The 12,342-nt window shown below is 38.8% G+C and overlaps 2 protein-coding genes across 4 annotated transcripts in view; one reads left to right on the forward strand and one right to left on the reverse strand.

The window, feature by feature from the left end:
- LOC117983680 (protein 4.1 homolog) overlaps nucleotides 1–12,342 on the forward strand; it is a 202,280-nt gene that overhangs the window by 16,984 nt on the left and 172,954 nt on the right. The window lies entirely within an intron of this gene.
- On the reverse strand, nucleotides 918–6,167 carry LOC138402591 (uncharacterized). 3 transcript variants are annotated; one of them, XM_069499812.1, is made up of 4 exons: nucleotides 6,072–6,165; nucleotides 2,898–3,026; nucleotides 2,570–2,744; nucleotides 918–2,092 (listed from the first exon to the last, which is right to left on the reverse strand). In XM_069499812.1, the coding sequence occupies exons 1-4, from the start codon at nucleotides 6,081–6,083 to the stop codon at nucleotides 1,953–1,955; spliced, it is 456 nt and encodes a 151-aa protein (XP_069355913.1). In that variant the 5' UTR covers nucleotides 6,084–6,165; the 3' UTR covers nucleotides 918–1,952. The 3 variants fall into 3 exon arrangements, with proteins under 3 accessions (XP_069355913.1, XP_069355914.1, XP_069355916.1); XM_069499813.1 differs by lacking the exon at nucleotides 6,072–6,165 and adding an exon at nucleotides 5,450–5,465; XM_069499815.1 differs by lacking the exon at nucleotides 2,898–3,026 and having other exon boundaries at nucleotides 6,072–6,167.

Genomic DNA, 12,342 nt, shown 5'->3' on the forward strand with positions numbered 1-12,342 from the left:
TTTACAGCGTTATAGACACTGGTGGTATTTACAGCGTTATAGACACTGGTGGTATTTACAGCGTTATAGACACTGAAGGTATTTACAGCGTTATAGATACTGAAGGTATTTACAGCGTTATAGACACTGGTGGTATTACAGCGTTATAGACACTGGTGGCATTTACAGCGTTATAGACACTGAAGGTATTTACAGCGTTATAGATACTGAAGGTATTTACAGCGTTATAGACACTGAAGGTATTTGCAGCGTTTTATAATAGTTAGATTAGATTTTTTCCTTCTACTTGTGCTATAAGACATTGCTACCTGTCAAATGTCATGTATCTAGGACCTAGGTCAATGGGAAGTACCATACAGGTTTTGATTCCCTTGATGAGTCTTGACAGACAGAATACAAAGTGATGCTATTAGGGTTCCTTTTTCCTATGGAGAAACGGAACCCTAAAAACTCAATTTTCGGTCATAATTTAGGTAACTGTCTGTTTTGCAGGGCTTCTTCCAAAAACTGGCACTATCCCAACACGGCTCTCGCGCGTTTGAGCAAATCTTCGAAGCAGCATCCATGGAACAGAAGGTTAAGATAATGGCTGAAATCTCCGACAAGAGCAATCTGTTGAACAGTACCATCTATGGCCGCCTCATAGCTGCCAAACTTGATGTGGCCACATTTAAAACCTCCCAGAAAACATGGGAAAACAATAGGGGTACGAAAAAAGACGAATAAAACACCATTTTTTGTTGTATCTGTGGTTTTATTTGACAGTTCTGAAATAGCGCCATCAAGTTCGTAACTTAATTAAATGCTCGAAATTCAAAATCAAAGTGATTTTATTGTTTATTCAACGGTTTAAAAAATTTACTGCAAAAAACAAAATTTTAATGTTTTGAATTAATATTTCTTTTCTTTCCTTTAAATCGATGCCATGGGTCCATAGGTCAGACCAATCACCTTGATTTTAAAAGATTATAATCTTAAAAGTTTTAGGCGCTTGATACATATAGGTTATGTGGTTATAAGAAACATTTTAGGAATGTTCAGGTGGGATTTATATTTAAAAAAAAAACCAAGAGCAATAGAGATTCAGGCTGGTATTTCTAGGGCCTAGGAATGTCAGCCTGGGACTCTGTTGTCTAGAATCTAGGCATTTCGAACGAGTGGTAGATTCACTTGACTATTCAAAAGCTCTTGAAAAGGTTTGTTTCTTTCTATTCTATCCGCAATTATGGCAAATTGATGGTGACATTTTCGGATGCAAAAATAATCAAAAATTATAATTTGTTTCATATAGGCAACTTGAGGGGGGTTTCTTCATAGTGCTATCCAAATGAACGTAGTTTTTGACATAAAAGTTGCCGTGCGTATGCGCACGAAGTCGCCGCAAGTCCGTGCGCAGTGGGGCGGCCGCACCCACCCACTGGGTAATTGCAAACCTAAACAAGACGCTGCTGGATCAACTCCCAGATGCCGACGTGTTTTACCAAAAAGAAGCAGCTTTCATAAAAGCTATTTTTTCTATTTAAATAGATTATAATTAAGTACTCTTATGTGTTAAGTGATTTTTTAGAATGTAATTAGCTTTTAATAACTTTGCATGTACACGTTTTGGTTTTCTGTAAGTGTATATTGTTAAAATGAAATAAAAATAGGCACTGCAACTTTCCATATAAATTAAAGAATTTAACGGTCGCCGACGACTGAATTGCCGGGTGCGTCCTTCTCTCCTTTAGCTTTAGCTTTTAGTATCATGTCAAGACTACCACTGGTTCGGAACGGAAAGCAACTTAAGGGATGATTTATGCTAACACGTGGCGCCAGTTTATTAAGCTGTTTATGCTTCACCGCGTGGCGTCCATGCAACTGCTTATGAAATGTTCGTGATGTTTTGAATCCACGGCTTGTGCCCGCCACGTGTTAGCATAAATCATCCCTTACTGCAGTGTTTGTAGATATTAGTGGATAGGGTATTGGCAGATCCCGTTGCAGCCCTTGGGGACCACCCCCGGCGTCAGCTTGCAGATCTTGTTGCCGCACACGTACTCTCCCTTCCTCACGCTGGGATACACAGTCACCGGAGGGGGAGAGGGATAGCCTGTGAACGAGAAGTTTCGTGATATTGAAAATAATACATAAATCAGAAAAAACGGAGAAGTGCGAGTCAGACTCGCGCACTAAGGGTTCCGTACTACAACCGTATTTTTTTGGTATTTTGCACGATAAATCAAAAACTATTATGCCTAAAAATAAATAAAAATCTGTTTTAGAATGTACAAGTAAAGCCCTTTCATCTGATATCCCACTTGATATACTTAGATATCTTACTTCGAAAATTGAAAATACTAATTATTAATTAATGACCAGAACTTATTTTTTTTTGTGTGATGTAACCACAAATTCACGGTTTTCAGATTTTTCCCCGAATGTCTGCTTTAAGACCTACCTACCTGCCAAATTTCATGATTCTAGGTCAACGGGAAGTACCCTATAGGTTTCTTGATAGACCGACAACAAAGTGATCCTATCAGGGTTCCTTTTTTTCTTTTGAGGTACGGAACCCTAAAAAACTAACCTTTTACATCAGACCAGCCACCTGCCAGCGGCGATGGTGGCCGTGGCGTTGGTCGCGGTGGCGTTGGTCGTGGTGGCGCAGCATAGTACTCTATCGGTGAGACGATGTCTGGACGGTGATCGAGTGGTGATGACGATACCATCACCAACACCAGGAACACAGTGATGAGTGCAAACTGGAAGATACAACATAGGTACTATTAGAATGAAAACAACTTTGATATACTTTAGAAGGCTTTTATTCACTGTTCCAATAGTAATTCTTAGTTATATCAGCACAAGACCTAAGAAAAAAAGGAGAAAAAACAAGAAAAAAAGGAGAGAGCAACCAGAGGGTCAGCACGAAGTAATGTTACACGGTTCCGTGCTGATCTCGCAGAGGGGGAAGTCTTTTTAGTCCGTGCGAGTCGGACACACCCTGTCGATAGACAGAAGTCCATTAGGGATTTTTCCTCCTCCTAGAAAAAAAAAAAAAAGGTACTATTAGAATGAAAACCACTTTGATATACTTTAGAAGGCTTTTATTCACTGTTCACATAGTAATTCTTCGTTATATCAGCACAAGACCAAACTTCTCTTTTTACGCGCCATTTCAGAGTGACGTTTCCCATAGATTCGCTACTCCGCAGAGCACGCCACAGATAAAATACAATCACCTAGTTTTTATCCGTCTAACAGTACCTAATTTATTTATCACTACCCCTATTATAAATGCGAAAATGTGTTTGTTTGTTGGTTTGTCCTTCAACCATGGATCCAGCTCCTCAACCCTGATGATATAAGGAATTGAATCGTAAATCGTGGTTATCCCACGGCACGGGATTTTAAATGAATCATCCCTTTAAATGTTTTTACGAAATTTGGTAGCTACTGAGATACCTTGCATCCCGCGGACGGGCTACTACGGATAGGCTAATTTTTGTCCTGGAAAATATAAAGTTCCCACGGGATTTTCAAAAATCTAAATCCACGCGGGCGAAGCCGCGGGCATCAGCTAGTAAAAAACCGGCCGAGTGCGAGTCCAGCTCGCGCAACGAGGGATCCGTACCACAGTCGTATTTTTTCGACGTTTTGCACGATAATTCACAAACTATGATTTATAAAAATAAATAAAAATCTGTTTTAGAATGCACATGTGAAGCCCTTTCATATGATACCCCACTTGATGTAGTTATCTTACTTAAAAAATTGGAAATACTAATTTTAGCTTATGACCACAATTTATTTATTTTGTGTGATGTAACCACAAATTCACGGTTTTCAGATTTTTCCCCGAATGCCAGCTATAAGACCCACCTACCTGCTAAAATTCATGATTCTACGTCAACGGGAAGTACCCTGTAGGTTTCTTGACAGACCGACAGACAGACAACAAAGTGATCCTATAAGAGTTCCGTTTTTCCTTTTGAGGTACGGAACCCTCAAAAATACGAATAGGTAGATATTTTATCACCAATATTAGTTGCCTATTACATCTGTTTTAGTCGACCAACAGATAAGAGTTTTGACTGTAATGTTGTGTTGGTAGTTTGTACATACCTACCTAATACTAAGACATAATTATTAATTATCTTAATAGGTACCGTTTAATTCAGAGAAACAGAGCCTCAATAGCTCAACCGGTAAAGGAGTGGACTGAAAACCGCAAGGTCGACGCTTCAAACCCCGCCCGTTGCACTATTGTCGTACCTACTCCTAGCACAAGCCTGACGCTTAGTTGGAGAGGAAAGGGGAATATTAGTCATTTAATATGGCTAATATTCTTTTTTAAAAATAAAATAAATAAAATTACTTATATTGTTTTAATTAAGCTTAAGTAATAGAAATTAGTGATAGCCTAGTGGTTAGGACGTCCGCCCTCTAATCGGAGGTCGGGGGTTCGATCCCCGGCACGCACCTCTAACTTTTCGAAATTATGTGCGTTTTAATTGATTAAATATCACTTGCTTTAAAGGTGAAGGAAAACATCGTGAGGAAACCTGCATGCCTGAAAGTTCTCCATAATGTTCTCAAAGGTGTGTGAAGTCTATCAATCCGCACATGGCCAGCGTGGTAGACTATGGCCAAAAACCCTTCTCACTCTGAGACGAGACCCGCGCTCTGTAGTGAGCCGGCGATGGGTTGATCATGATGATGATGAATAGAAATCGAAATCTATCCAAGTAGGTACCTACACATCTGGTTTAAAAACGAAATTATGTTTTCTAATTGAATTTAGAATGTTTTAGGGTTCCGTACCTCAAAAGGAAAAAAGGACCCTTATAGGATCACTTTGTTGTCTGCAGTCTGTCTGTCTGTTTGTCTGTCGTGTCAATCAAGAAAACCTATAGGTTGCTTCCCGTTAACCTATAGAATCATGAAATTTGTTAGATAGCTAGGTCTTATACCACAAGTAAAGGAATAAATCCGAAAACCGTGATTTTGTGGTTACATCACAAAAAAAAGACTACCTACTGTAGTACGGAACCCTCGGTGCGCGAGTCTGACTCGCACTTGGCCGGTTTTTCGTAAGCATGTTTATGATTGGTTGGTGTCTCAAAATAGTTCTCACGCACTGAGATTTTTATAGAGTACTAGATGATGCCCGCGACTTCGTCCGTTTTTAAAAATCCCATGGGAACTCTTTAATTTTCCGGGATAAAAAGCCTATGTCCTTCCCCGGTATGTAAGCTATCTCTGTACCAAATTTCATCAAAATCGGTTGAACTGTTGGGCCGTGAAAAGCTAGCAGACAGACAGACACACTTTCGCATTTATAATATTAGTATGGATGGATAGTGCGTGTTGCTATATAGAGGTCGTTGGTCTATGCCTTATACGTTTATGGTAAATAGAGTCAGGTCAGATAGATTAGTCAGAAACTGAGTCGGTACCTACTTACCTAATTAGTAAGCGCTGACTATTTCTTCCGCTATGTTAGTCAGGTTAGTTTGGCGTAACAGGAAATCTTGCATATATAACTGCCTTTAATAATAGGTAAATTAATGCACTGATAGTCTAGTGGTTAAGACGTTGGCCTCATATTCGAGTGGTCGGGGGTTCCATTCCAGGCTCGTACCTACGTCTAACTTTTCGGAGCCTTTTTTTTAAATTTATATACTAGCGCTTGGCTGCAATCAGACCTGGTGGCAAGTGATGATGCAGCCTAAGTTGGAGCGCGCTTGTCTAGAAGATGCCTATTCACTCTTGACTTGAAGGTACCCATATTATAATTGGAGGGGAAAACTGATGCTGGAAGGGTGTTCAAAATCTTAGCGGTTCGGATTAGAAATGAGGAAGCAAATCGCTTCGTACATATTCGTGGAATTTCGACTACGTACAGGCCTTGTGTTGTGCATTGTGCGTTTTAAAGAAATTAAATACGGGCTAAAATTTGGCATTCAAATAGCTACTATGACGTAGACATCCGCTAAGAAAGGAATTTTGAAAATTCATATAAGCTAGTGTTAAATAAATAAAAAATTCGATAAAAGTACAATAAATAAAATATTTTGTTTACTCACGAAAGTTTTCATCTCGTCCGTGTGTGTGTCACTCACTTGAAATAACAACTGCGAGTGAGGTTTACATTTACGCGAGACGTCTATATTGTGTGCCGTTGTAACGTACCGTTCCACTTTGAACCTGTTTACAGCTCATTAGTCATTCGTGAGCAGAGTAGGTCCAGATTCCTCCTACATCGCTGGAGATTGCAATGAGGAACTTTCCAGGGTCAGTTCCTTAAAAGTCTCATTGATGGCGCTGTTCATGCCTTCCAAGAAAATAGAAAAAAAAACTTATGGAACATAATTATTTTGATGCTGAAAGTTCCTCATTTAGGATGAATCACCCAAAACCCGAAAAATTATGATCCCGCACTAAAACACGTTCGTTTTGTTGTGTTGTTGTTTCGTCCATAAAACTTAACAGTTATTTTAACAATTGTTAAAATAACCAGGTAGCTCTAATCACATGTGCTATGTTCACACTTTTAGAACCAAATAGAAATAGGTATTGTCTATGTATGATGGACAGTTTGTTTTGTTTCTGGTTTCATACCGGTGTGATAATATGAGTCTGGGAACAAAGGAAAACTTGCTTGCTTCAAACAACTGTATTTATGTATAGTGCGCGACAGGTAGAGATGGCAATCGGACCTGGGGGTGGGGACGATAATTTAAATAGGACGGTTCCTTAAATTCTATTGTTATTTTATAAGTATCTAAGAAAATTAATTACTTACAGTTTTGTTTAATTTTGTTTTCCATTGCGAAAATCAATAGTACCTAGTAGGTAAGTAGGTACCTACCTAATGGATGATTATTATTATTGAAAAAGAAGACTGATTAATTCAATTTTATTGTTTTTTCATTAGAATTTAAAAAGATTTTATGGTAAATGATACAAAAAGCCGTTTTACTTTAGTGTGAAAAAAAATTTGTCGTGTTAAATAGTACATATAAAATTAACTACGTTGTCCGGCCTTTTTACCCAAATGTCCGGCTAAACTGGCTGGTCTGTCCTGCTTTTCGGTTTTAAGACCTGGCAACCCTACGTACGAAATCATACCCCGATTGCCATCTCGATTTGTCGCGTACTATACTACGTATGACACAACTAACAATTATTATTATTGACAAACGTTAAAAATCGGAATTATTAATCTACCCAAAACATTTTTTTAATCGCTCAATTCTTAATACCTAAGTGGAATGTACCAACTATGCAAGTTTATTATATTACTCATTTAAATATTATTATTAATAACTGGTACCTATTCATCATCATCATCATGATCAACCCATCACCGGCTCACTACAGAGCGCGGCGGGTCTCCTCTCAGAGTGAGAAGGGTTTTGGCCATAGTCTACCACGCTGGCCATGTGCGGATTGGTAGACTTTGAAATACCTTCGAGAACATTATGGAGAACTCTCAGGCATGCAGGTTTCCTCACGATGTTTTCCTTCACCGTTAAAGCAAATGATATTTAATTAATTAAAACGCCCATAACTCCGTAAAGTTAGAGGTGCGTGCCCGGGATCGAACCCCCGACCTCCGATTAGAAGGCGGAAGTCCTAACCACTAGGCTATCACAGCTTGGTACCTATTAGCAAGTTCAAAATATAACATTAGGTATAAACAATCCACTAATAAGTGATGTCATTTACCGCTAATATACCGTTAGGTGTTTTATGTTTGATAACGACTGAGATAAGTCTTTGTATATTTTATATTATTGTTATTCATCGATTTAGGCAGATAGGTCGGCATGACTCGTCTTTATAATCGTTTTCCCCATCGCTGGGGGTCATGACTCCTTTCCATTAATCACATAATGATAGTAGTTCTCTTGGGATCATAACGCGCTGGATTCCCAGATCCTTCAATTCGACAGAGAACGAGGTTTCGCTCAGTGGGTCGATTCCGGAAAACCTGCATGAGTCAATTATTACAATCGCAATAAATTGTTATGATTGGGCGAAATTATGGTACCTATTATACCTAATCGAGTAGAACTACATTTAGAAATTAATGTAGGTATATATTAGTTTAAAACTTCTGTAAACCAACAGTTTTACTAACCGACACTGCACACATTATATACCAACATGTAAACCTCACAAACGCATACACATATAAATGTCAAAACATGTAAAGGTTTAATAATATACTAAACATATATTAACAAAACTAACATACAGGTAAAAAATAATTGTAAAATTGTAAACTAGATAGTTGTAAGAAAGCTTATTGTAATTTTAAAGATAAGGAAAATAAATAAAGGTTAATAATAATAATAATCGAGTAGATAAGACTGATTTCGTAAAACCGGAACCAATCATTAATACAATCTCAATTGTTGTGATTGGTTGAATTTGTGCGATTCTTGTTGCATCAATGCATTATAGCCAATAGTGAGCGAGCGTCAACCAATCAGAGGTGATTGCGATCGTGACATTGTAGCTGTCATTCTACCGCAATCGAGCAGCTGGTTAAATAGTATCAGATAGTTCGGAAGAGGTCAAAAGGTCAAAGTTGAACCTCCAAAGTCAGTCGCCCATCCAGTTACCGACTTGGATTTACAAAAACAATGACTGTCTGTTTGAACATCATTCGTCATTCATTCTTATTAGTACCTAGGTGAGTAGGTGGGTACCAATATAAATTCGTCACTGATTCAAAGTCAAAGTCAAGTCAAAGTCAAATGATTTATTCAAAATAGGTAATAAATTACTCGTATTGATGGTCTGGTATGGTGTTAGATTTGTAAGATATAGTGGTGATAATTATTACGCAAACTTAAAACTAAAGCTACGAGGGTTCCAAACGCGCCCAGGTCTGAGAAGAGCCCACAACAAACTCAGCCGGGTATTCTTTTTATTATCACCACTTTACAAAATTATTGAAACTTATTAGAACTATCACAAAGTTGTTAAGCAACTCATTCCCAAGCTTGCTTATCATTTAAATAATCCTTTACATTGTAATAGGATTTGGAGGATTTGTACCAAGTGAGTACGTACGCACTAGTTTTAAGTTTGCGTAATAATTATCACCACTATATCTTAAAAATCTAACACCATACCAGACCATCAATAAGAGTAATTTATTACCTATTTTGAATAAATCATTTGACTTTGACTTTACAGTCAGTTGTTTGTCAGATACGTTACATGCTACGCGGCTAGGTGAGTACACTGCTTTAGGTATAGTACGCGACAGGTCGAGATGCTATCGGGATGGGGACGCCCCGTACACCCGCACAACAACCGCGCTAACCCGGTGCGAGAAAGCGCGGGTGACGTGCGCACAGAGTAGCACAGAGTACATTGGTGACGTGCGCACAGAGTAGCACAGAGTACATTGGTGACGTGCGTGTCTGCTGGGCGTTCCCCCACCTCTCACCCCGATTGCCTATGTTAGTAGGTAGATAGGATTGTAGAGAAACCAAAACATTTCAAGTTAAACCCAAAATCTGTCAACAAATCGGACACGTCTTTGTAACGTTACCGAGAACATCCCGTGTCACGTGTCACGCTGTATTCAAAGCAACATGGCCGCCGGCTGCGCTCTCTGCGCCCGATCCTGTCTTAACTATTACAAAGGCTTACTTTCTTCTAGCAGAGTTTATTCGTAGTGCGCGCCATACAAACGTAACTAGGCTTTCATTTGAATTTTAACTCAAAGATTTATTTATGTAAATCCTTAAGCCCGTGTAACTTTTAAACTTGTTTAGTTTAATTTAATTAAAATTAGAAGATGTTTATTGCTTAATACTATAAATGAGAAAGATTCAGGCCACAGTCCACCACGCTGGCCATGTGCAGATTGACAAAGAATAAAAATACAAGATATGCTTAAAACCAAAGAGCGACCTTGTCATTACGTCTTGGTGTTTTAACTGAAATATGCAGCTCGATTGCGGCAGAATGACAGCTACAATGTCACAATCGCAATCACCTCTGATTGTTTGACGCTTGCTCACTATTGGCTACAATGCATTGTTGCCACAAGAATCGCACAAATTCAGCCAAATAGTAATAATATTTGATGCTGGTTTTACGAAATCGACCTACTGGTATAGGTTGCCGGCAGTTAAATAGTCGCGTCTGACCTACGAAGCAAGTGCGAGCTCGCGCAGGTATTGTTCCACGCGCTCGTGTACTGGGTACGGATATAGCACTCACACTAATGCAGGTAGTAAACGCGGTTCCCGGAATCGAATCCGTGATCTCCTGAATAGGAGCTGGACGTCATTACCACTAGGTTATCACCGTTGTGAACCTAATAGTATCAGTATTTTAAGTATTTCTTGTACAAAACAAATGAAGTCTAACGAATCGGACACGTCTTTGTAACGTTAACGTCTCGCGTGACGCGTGACATGCTTTGTGCATGCAACATGGCCGCGAGCGATGCCTGATGGCTTGATCGAGTAACAGAAGGTAGGTTTAAGGGAAAATTGTGGTTGAGAAAATAACTGTGTAAGAATAGAATAAATAATTTTATCAGTCATCATCATCATGATCAAACCGGCTCACTACAAAGCACGGGTCACCTCTCAGAGTGAGAAGGGTTTTGGCCACAGTCTACCACGCTGGCCATGTGCGGATTGGTAGACTTCACACACCTTTGAGAACATTATGGAGAACTCTCAGGCATGCAGGTTTCCTCACGATGTTTTCCATCACCGTTAAAGCAAGTGATATTTAATTAATTAAAACGCACATAACTCCGAAAAGTTAGAGGTGCGTGCCCGGGATCGAACCCCCGACCTCCGATTGGAAGGCGGACGTCCTAACCACTAGGCTACCACAGCTTCACTGTCAGGTTAGTACCATGTAAGTTTGATGAAGATTTGATGAACAGTTTCGGAAATAGAGGATGGAACTCCTCCTCCACTAGGCTATCACAACTTTTTTTTATCAGTGAATAATATAAATTCCAAAGTAGGTATCTAAATAATTGACATATTATTGCCTATCTTAGACCATAATAACCATCGTCGACATGCGAGTCAGACTCGCGCACTGAGGGTTCCGTACTACAACGTAGCTTTAGTTTTAAGTTTGCGTTATAATTATCACCACTATATTATCTTACAAATCTAACACTATACCAGACAATCAATAAGAGTAATTTATTACCTATTTTGAATAAATCATTTGACTTTGACTTTGACAATCGTATTTTATCGACATTTTGCAAGATAAATAAACATGCATAACAATAAATAAAAATCTGGTTTAGAATGTGGAGATTTTACGATGATACCCCACTTGGTAGGTATATTAATCTTACTTTGAAAGTTGAATATAGCAATATTTGTTCATGAACTCATTTTAATTTTTTTCTTGTGATGTAACCACAAATTCACGGTTTTCAGATTTTTCCCCTCATGTCTGCTTTAAGACCTGCCTTTCTACCAAATTCCATGATTATAGGTCAACGGGAAGTACTCTTTAGCTTTCTTGACAGACAGACAACAAAGTGATCCTATAAGGGTTCCGTTTTTCCTTTTGAGGTACGGAACCCTAAAAATGTTCAAACCCTCATCAGAATGGACGCCACTAATAGTTTCATGATGTTTTCATCGTCCACACGTCACGTCACGTCGCAAAGTGCTTTCAAAGGCTGCAGTCGTCGGTTGTCAAATTGTCACGCCGCCCGCCCGCCCGCCCGCCGCGCCGGCCGTGTCCACTTTCGATTCACGTGGAATTAAATTTTAAATGGGCACCACACAATTGTGGTAGTTTGGACATCATTTTTTTATTACTTTATTATAAACTAGGATAAAAATAATGACGTAAACTGAAAAAACTAATTAAATCGATCAAATAACAAAAAGTTATAAGCATTTAAATATTTCTGATTAGACAGAGATAGAATAGAATAGAATAGAATAGAATAATGTTTATTCGAGGTATATAGGTGGTACATGGTGTAGGCAATATCGTCCTGTACAGCAGTGCAACACCTGGAACAGGTAGGCCACTCAGCTTGTGTTGAGACGTCGGGCCCCTCAGACACAAACCTCTAGAGCAAATATCTGAGGTACCAGATGCCCCAACGCTGATTTTCGATAGATAGCGATATAGAATTTTGACGTCACAGCTTAGTAATGTAGCTTCGTGCGGTTTCATACAAATTTTTGTTTTCGAGAAAGGGATAGAAGGCCTCCCACTCCAAAATTAAAATGCCTGTAACTTTGTACATCTTTGTTGGATTTTAATATTTTTTTAGTGTACCTCATTATTTTATCCTAATTTATAATAAAGTAATAATATTTATCA

Source organism: Maniola hyperantus, chromosome 7 (genome assembly GCF_902806685.2).
Source record: "Maniola hyperantus chromosome 7, iAphHyp1.2, whole genome shotgun sequence".
Lineage (NCBI taxonomy): Eukaryota > Metazoa > Arthropoda > Insecta > Lepidoptera > Nymphalidae > Maniola > Maniola hyperantus.